Genomic DNA, 9060 nt, shown 5'->3' with positions numbered 1-9060 from the left:
AAACTTTCTAATATGTGTGCAATTGTTTATTAGATTTCCAGGTTTGTAATCATAAAGTCAACATGAATGACGTCTGCCCAAACGTCTTTGTGAGCTAAACTAGGACTTGTGTGTAATGTTGTTGATTTCCTCACACGTGAATACAAGTACTCATACGTATGATCGCACGAATGTACAAACACACAAACACACACACACATGAACACATACGTACAAGCACACGTATTCGTGCACTCGAAAACATCAATTGCACGCTGCTAAAGGATTTCAGTTATAAACGTTCTTGAAAACAGTTCTGCTCGCTAGTAAATGTGCCAACATTTTGAGGCATATTACATTTTTATGCGTAAACATGGTACTGATATGTTTAGATTTTGGCTTGTGTGTTATGTGATGTAAGTTACAATAACTTGAATTTCATAACCAATAACATCAAACGTGTATATATTTACAAGCTTGTATTCAACAGGGCTTTTTTTCCAAACATACGCTATTTGTTGTAGGATATGGCACGCATAAACAAAAGACTGAAGAAAAATAAACGAAAATACTTATATAACGATACCAACCTATTTATTATAAATCCTTCATGTGCAGAAAAAAAATATTCTAACAACAGAAATCATATACTTTCAATAATTTTACACCACAAAATGAAATAATATCAAGACTTTGCTACAATAATCCTTCGATATGGTATGTTCAGTCTTATGAAATGAGGTTGGCTACATGTCATCTATTGTCTGGTGAAGTGAGGTACATGTCATATATTGCCTGGTGAAGTGAGGTATATGTCATCTACTGCCTGGTGAAGTGAGGTACATGTCATGAAATGTCTGCTATTGTATATTATATGTCATCTATTGTCAGGCGAAGTAAAGTACATGTCATTAAGTGACTGCTGAAGTTATGTACATGTCATCTAAGGTCTAGTGAATTGAAATATATGTCATTCATTCTGGAGTAAAGTGAGGTACATGTCAGCTATGGTCTCTTGAAATGAAGTACATGAGAGAAATGAAGTTTAACTACAAATAAAACAGTAGGTGTACGTTTTAAATTATATAATATGTTTAACAATATATGACCAACACATTTTGCGTTAAAAGCTGCAAGACTTGAATTGATAAATATAAATAGAAAAATGTTTTCAAAGGAACGTATCGAGTTATTTCAGACGCCTTAGATTATTGTATTTGCTACGTCCCTTATTCATGTGTTGTGTTGATGTTTTCTTTGAACCCACTAGCATTATTTAAAACAATTAGTTTTGTACCGCTCTCGTTAAAACTCTGAACGCAACTAAATAAAAAACCTCCGAAACCTCCGTATTGTTTTAAACGACTGTAAATGAAAGTATGAAAAACGCAGCAAAAAACTCTACGGAAGTGGTAGTCAGAAATACTAAACGGAATAAATGTTTAACTATTAAGTAGCGGTAAGTTCTAATATGTTTAGTGAATTTTAATAAAGTTTTATCATGATTAAAGATAAAGTGTAGCATTAAAAGTAAAAGTACTAAGTGAATTAAAGTGATCCAAATTTTTGCCTAAAAGTCAAAACTGTAAATGCATCCCTTAAGTAAGCTCAAGTCGGCTTGTATCCAATAAAAATACATTAGTAAAACCAGTTAATTGCTTTAAATTCGTATTAATGTTTTAATATTTTTTATACAACATGTTTTTGTTTTGCCATTAAAGTCCATAAATGGGGATGGATGAGATGTATCCTGAGAAGGGAGGACCCTAGTATTGCAAAGAAAGCTATGGATTTCAATCGACACGGCAAAAAAGTTGGCCGGCCGAGGAGATCACGGAGAAGACCCATAGAAGTTCTGCTTCTGCTGAGTTGTTCAATTCTTGATGTCCTGTTGCTATTTTCGGGTACAAAGTTGTCTCTCCGTTGTTTTTTTTCTTATATGTCATCTTTAGTCTTTTGTTTCATCATATAAAGAGAAACTATAGCTTTCTCTATACTTTTCAGTCAAATCTGAAACACGTTTATAACTCACACGAGTTCGATTTAGATTATTGTGTATTAAAACAAAAAAATTATATGTAAATGTGACGTACCTGTGTGACAAAATGACTTAAATGACTTTGTGGTGGGGATGTACTCTACATGTAAGTAATAGATAGTCTAAATAACTGTTCATTTTAAAGTAACATCTGCCTGTAAGTAACAAATAGGCTAAGTACATGTTCATTTTAAAGTAACATCTGCCTGTAAGTAACAAATAGGCTAAGTACATGTTCATTTTAAAGTAACATCTGCCTGTAAGTAACAAATAGGCTAAGTACATGTTCATTTTAAAGTAACATCTGCCTGTAAGTAACAAATAGGCTAAATAAATGTTCATTTTAAAGTAACATCTGCCTGTAAGTAACAAATAGGCTAAATACATGTTGATTTTAAAGTAACATCTGCATGTAGCTTATAAACTGGCACCTTAAAGTTATTCTAAACACATGTGACTCCAAATGGGATACCGATACTTAAATACATATGATTGCAAAAGTGATAACCTACACACATATTTAGACTACCAAATGGGATACCGATACTTAAATACATATGACTACAAAAGTGATGACCTACACACATATTTAGACTACCAAATGGGATACCGATACTTAAATACATATGACTACAAAAGTGATGACCTACACACATATTTAGACTACCAAATGGGATACCGATACTTAAATACATATGACTACAAAAGTGATGACCTAAACACATATTTAAACTGTAACAAGATACCATCTCGTGAAGGACGGTTTTTTGCACTCACCTCGCTCTTTTTTATCCACCCCAGCCCACCCCCAAGTTATTCTAGGTTTCAAACATTAAGAATAAGTGTATTGAACATATCAATGTACACTTTACTTTTAATTTTGTTTACATTAAACTATATGGATCTCGTAATTTGGCAAATTAAGTTATAGTTAAATCATTAAGGTTAGACACAAAATCTCATACTGACAGCGCATAAAACCAAACGACCAAACAATAAATTTAAAAACATATACTAATTTGAATTCTTATGTTGTCTACCAAGTTATAGTCTAAAGGTTGATATTGTTTAATTTCCCTAACCTTCGACATGTACTTAAGTCGTTTTGTGAAACAGTAAAGTATTTTTTGCTAAAATGGGTCATCAAACTGTTGTACATGAAATAAAACTGAATGCAGGAAAAACCTGTGTTATATTTTTAGTAAAAATGAAATAAGATTGACGTAGTAAAGGAAACCAGTCGCTGTAATATTATTTTAATGTATGTATGACCTAACTGGGACAGTAGTTCACTGCATAGCTTTCCATTATATCTGCACAAATGACATGTAGCGCTTACATATATATATGTATATGTTATTTACTACGTTGCAATTATGTTACACATTTATCCATTTATCTTACCTGTAACGTGTAATCATTCAAGTTAATCTGTAACCGACTAATCAATGCATCAAACTGTTCGAGCAAAAATCTGAAAAGTGTCTCGGGTGAGTGGTGCTGAGTCATCTGATTAAAAAATGTGTATAGCTATGACAAGTGTTTAAAATAATCTATATAATGCTTCTGGACTAACACAGCACACATTTTTATGCCTAAAATTATTAAATTATAAGCTGATTTATTAAAAAACGTACAATAGTAAAGATGTAAAAATATATTGACAATATTGGGGAAGCTAGAGAACAATAGAAGTGCTATCGTGTAAAGCAGCACAAAAAATTATGAAATTACCTGAAATTATTTCAGGTAATTTCATAATTAAAACTCAAGCAGTGCATTGGTTAATGCTGATAACAGTGCAATCACTTTTTTAAAAATCTATGTTCGCTTATCATTTCTTACGGCGAACAATGTGCGGCAATGTTTTTAATTAAAAAAAACATTTAGATAAAATTCTTGCTGAAAAATAGTTTTAATATTTATACAGATTGTAAGTGATACCAGTTACTGCAGTAAATTATGTATTTTGTGTGCAAGCCAACGTTAAGCTTACCAATAGTTCTTTTACGTGTTGTCCGTTTAATGGCTGTACATTTTGTATTTGTTTTTTCCAGATTTCTGTGGACTGCTGCTAGTGAAATTGAAACAGCCTAACGGGAAATCCCGATATTATCTGTGTTAACAGTATAAAATTCTGTCTAGAAATCAACAGAAAATTGTTTAATTTACTGCTTGAAAATTAACTTTTAACAAAATTTATATATATGTTTTTTAATTGTAAGTATTATTTCAAATATAATTTGTGTTATATGGATATTTGAGTCGTAGTTTATTTAATTCACACAAAAAAAACAATGCTGCTTTGAGTCTAAATGCAGATCTCTTACTTACCAAAAATAAGACACTACATACTTAATAACAGTATAAACAATATATATATATATATATATATATATATATATATATATATATATATATATATATATATATATATATATATATATATATATATATATATATATTTATATCTTAAATGACATAACGTGCTAATTACCTAGATATATGTGTTCTAATTATTTATCATTTTTATATATTTCACTTTCTGTCACTATGATACCTTGGCTAAATTTCGCACTAATGTTTCTGTATAGAATAAATGAAACAAATCTCGACAGTGTACTAGTAAAATGCGCTCCAGAATTCAGCTCAGACATGTTACAGAATTCAAGAAATATTTGGAAGATTTGATACAACTTATAGAACCTGTCATTGGGATTATGCAAAACGTAAGCGATGAATTTAAAAAAAAATATTCTGTAGGCCTACTTATAACAACATATAGAATGGAATAACATGTACTCCATTGCTAAAAATATGTATTTGCTCTATCTAATCAGGCAGTAGAAAAAAGCAAGATTTGGATAGAAGATAAAAATGACAACCCGTCTATCACCTACAGCGAGCTTTGCCAGGAACTTGATTCAGCGACCACGGCTATGTTGGGTGCAGCGTTACACATTATAAGTAAATGATTAGACAACAATAAAATAAGTAAAATGTTTACAACATTTATGTACTTGATCATCTACAGTGGGAACAAGTAGAGCTCATAATTTATTGTTTAACAATCTATCAGAGTCTACTACATTCTAAGTTATTTGCATGCGTTATAACTTATTATATAAAATCAAATGTCTGCTGCAATCATCCGCTTACACAAGTAAATATGTATTCAATACAATAACATGTTATTAATAAACGAGAAGTAAACCATTACTGAAAAGTGGAATACTAAAGTTTTAGATTATAATATTCTTTTATAACAGGTGAAAATAAAGATACTTTAGATGTCGATGCAGCAACGCCATCTTTCTGTCAGGCTACACCACAAACTACAGCAACAGAAAAATGTGACCGAGCTGTATCAACATATCAAGTCACTAAACAAGTGCAACAAACAGACGGTAGAATCTATTTTTAACGAATTTGAAAAAAAAACCTTGAACATATAATTGTATCTTTAAAAATATTCCTTCAAAGAACACGCATTTAAGAATGAATACAATATAATTAATGTTTCGATTAACTTTATATTATTATGCAACAGAAATATTGAGTCGACTTGAGCAGATAGAGACAGCCATATCTTCTCTACAAGACGTCAGTCGACTTGAGCAGATAGAGACAGCCATATCTTCTTTACAAGACGCCAATGACAAGTCTACAGATGACATATCAGAAATAAAACAATGGAGAGACAACTTTGTAACAGAACAGAGTGACATGGGGGTAAACATTGAACAACTGACTAAAAAACAAAAACAGAATTTTAAAAACCTCAGAAAACAAATGAGTGAACAAGATAACAAAGTAAAGGAACTGAATAAAGAATTTGAAAGTTTAAAAGAAAACGAAACCAAGTCAAACAAAACACTAGATAAACTTTCTCTAGATTTAAAAGAATATGAAAACAAATTAAACAAAATAAATAAAGAGATACAAGATCACACAGACAAAACAGGCAGTATTACACAAGAAATTAAAAGACTTTCTGATTTGATTGTTATTTTACAAGATGAAAATAATAAAATCTTGGACAAAACATCAACCCGATTTGAAAAATTGCATTCAAAGGTAATCTTTTAAATTGACACGTATTTTGGACACAATTATATTCTTACGCTGCTCCAGTTAATTTACTTCAAATACTTAATTAAAAGGCAGTTAATTAACTTTCACTATAATCATCCCATTCATTTTAATGGTTATTTTATGTGAATATTAATGTACAATAAAAATAGTTAAATGTATAAATCTTCAACTGTGATCGTCCGTCTTTAGCACAGTGTAATGTACAAACTCCTACAACAAAGATTGATGCCCATTGACAAACTGATTCAAATCTTTAACCAGAACTTGGAAACTAGGAAAGAAAGAATTAATAAGGTGTGTTTGTAATGATTGTAAAAAAAAATAATCTACAACATTAATAATTCCTACATTACTTAATAAATGTCTGTTATTAGACTATATAGTATTTACTAAGAAATAACTTTAATAATTAAATAACAATATACATTTAATCATTATCTTTTCTTATAAGTTGTCATAATCTATGGTAACCGTGGACCATTCATACGTAATAGCCTGTTTAGATATTTGATACTTTTTTTTATTTATTTTAATTTAGCTGGATCAACTTGAAAATACTATTTCAAAGTTGTCCAACGATTTTCCTCTCATAGGTAAGTTTGCTTTTAAAAACATTAATATAACTATTGTGATTGAATGCAAATCTACCTTTTGATTTTTCTCGTTTAAATGTAAAAAAAGTAAAATCTGTCATATAAATCTCAATAGTTACCAGTCAGTAATCGTTTTATACGTTTCATTACTTTGCTCAATATTCAACCCTAAATCTCTTACATTTTATCTAAATCTTTCACTCTCTGCCTTTCTATTACACGGACATAACCACTTGTTAAACAAAGTTAAGTAGCCAGACAGACCATAACGTGATGTTCGTTAGCCAGACAGACCATAACGTGATGTTCGTTAGCCAGACAGACCATAACGTGATGTTCGTTAGCCAGACAGACCATAACGTGATGTTCGTTAGCCAAACAGACCATAATGTGATGTTCGTTTGCCAGACAGACCATAATGTGATGTTCGTTAGCCAGACAGACCATAACGTGATGTTCGTTAGCCAGACAGACCATAACGTGATAAAGAATGGAACATTTCACTCACCCATAGTGCCAGTCTCTAGACCCGTGGGTTTCCGTCAGGTGTTTGTTTCCTCACCTGGTACATTACACCACCTGGTATGTCGGGGGTCGACCTACAGCGGTCTACCCTAGTACAGCAAAACATTACACAGCTGTAGTTTAAAATAAAATAAATTCAATTATCGTCACATCATCCTTTTATTTGTCTAATATAAAGACGGAGTCCCATACGAACCAGGAATTAAATCTAAAATAAAATAATAACTGAAAGACAAAGATAATTATTATATTTGTAACATCTTAGTATAAAATTAATTTATTGTAACATGAAATGAGCTATAGAATAGGTTTATGGTGCTAATTTTTTCAATCGTTTTATTTGAGTTTCAAAAGTACAACATAATAAATATAGTTCTAGAGATTCTTGTTACGATAAATTAGCCTTATATAATTAAACTATACGGACTGAATGATTATAATATAACGCATATAACCTTAATTGTACCATTTGGGAGGTATTAATTGAATTTCTACACTCGTAGTTTCAATACGTAGGACACGATAAACTAACACCACTAAAACTGAGGACCGTACTAAACTAGTGGTCTAGTGTTTCAATTTGTAGGTCTTAGACAAAATTATGTAAATTTTATGGATTATTATACAAAATTCATTTTTTTGAAAAAAAAATTGTTTGATTAGGGTTTGCCATTTTTACTTTCATTTTTAACAACACTCAAAAGACATGATGAGTTTTTGTTAAGTGTTAGTAACAGAAACTAATAATGCGCATATTATGGATCAAAATATGCATGCTTGATCAGGTGTGTAGGGCTCACTGTCAGCGCGACTAGGACTAAAGGGGGGGAGGGGGTTTGTTATGGAAACATGTGTATCGTTAAGTTGTGTTAGAGTAATATAATGACGTCACGTTGCTATGCTTAATTAACTCTAACCCAAATATTCGTTAATAACTAGACAGCCACAAATACCATTAAAATGTTCAGTTTACAGCATCTTCAATAAAAATAAAAAATTGTTAAAATTCCAAATTTTTGTGGACGTCATACATGGATGAAACCATTCGTGAAATTGAACATGTAAATCATACATATGTTTTCTAAACAACAGAGTCACGTGTATGTAACAGATATGCTTGTCATGTGGAGCTTGATGATCGCACACCTGTCAGTGCTGGATCAATTATTTCAACATTTAGTGAAGTACGTGAATATAACGGTCAACATTTTAATCAAACAACAGGAAAATTTGTATCACCACATGATGGTTTATATCTTGTCTGTGTAACTCTAAATAAAAGTAAAGATAATTATATTGTAGTTAACGTGATGGTTCGAGGCAGGTGGTGTATGTCTATAGAAGTGAAATATGCCTACACTAGCGCAGCTGGGTCAGTGATTGTTGACATGAAGAAAGGTCAAGAACTTTACCTTGAAGTGTCTCACGCCGATCAAGGCGCCACGTTATCCTACCTCAGTAGTTTTTCTATCGTTAGTTTATAGAAGTACAACACAAAACATGGTGGATGGTGAATTCTCAAAAAAAAACATAAAACAACCATGTTAAACACTTGCTAAAATTTTGCTATGTTTAGAGTACATGTCTACGAAAGTATGTTTATATATTGTTTTTTATTTTCTCGTATATACGGTGTAGGCCTATAGAGAAAGTCTTGTAATCGTGCAAAAATCGATGTTTTATACCTCACTGATACGCAAAAAACATAATTTTGCAATTGTGTCTGTATGTCTGTGTGTCTCGGTGTGTGTGTGTGTGTCTGTGTGTATGTGTAAACACGATAACTTGAGTACCGTCACAGCTAGGTTGATAAAATAATTTCATATATAC

General features: G+C 31.3%; 1 protein-coding gene and 1 long non-coding RNA gene across 2 annotated transcripts; both read left to right on the top strand.

Annotated features, from left to right (window-relative positions):
• The first annotated feature begins 4645 nt into the window (after positions 1-4645).
• Positions 4646-4989, top strand: LOC131944707 (uncharacterized). The gene is made up of 2 exons (XR_009387067.1): positions 4646-4746; positions 4858-4989. It is a non-coding gene; the product is annotated as an uncharacterized LOC131944707 (long non-coding RNA).
• A 27-nt stretch (positions 4990-5016) lies between these two features.
• On the top strand, positions 5017-8714 carry LOC131944698 (uncharacterized). The gene is made up of 7 exons (XM_059305490.1): positions 5017-5050; positions 5287-5424; positions 5568-5858; positions 5913-6094; positions 6302-6406; positions 6651-6705; positions 8323-8714. The coding sequence occupies exons 1-7, from the start codon at positions 5017-5019 to the stop codon at positions 8712-8714; spliced, it is 1197 nt and encodes a 398-aa protein (XP_059161473.1).
• Positions 8715-9060: the final 346 nt, after the last annotated feature.

Source organism: Physella acuta, unplaced genomic scaffold (assembly GCF_028476545.2).
Source record: "Physella acuta isolate Inbredline_101_S28 unplaced genomic scaffold, ASM2847654v3 ptg000503l, whole genome shotgun sequence".
NCBI lineage: Eukaryota > Metazoa > Mollusca > Gastropoda > Physidae > Physella > Physella acuta.
This window is presented reverse-complemented; position numbering and strand designations above follow the sequence as displayed.

Coding starts and splice junctions, on each gene's coding strand:
- LOC131944698 (XM_059305490.1), top strand. CDS start 5,017: ATGTTTACAACATTTATGTACTTGATCATCTACA. Junction 6,407..6,650: donor GGAAAGAAAGAATTAATAAG/GTGTGTTTGTAA, acceptor ATTTTAATTTAG/CTGGATCAACTTGAAAATAC. Junction 6,706..8,322: donor CAACGATTTTCCTCTCATAG/GTAAGTTTGCTT, acceptor TCTAAACAACAG/AGTCACGTGTATGTAACAGA.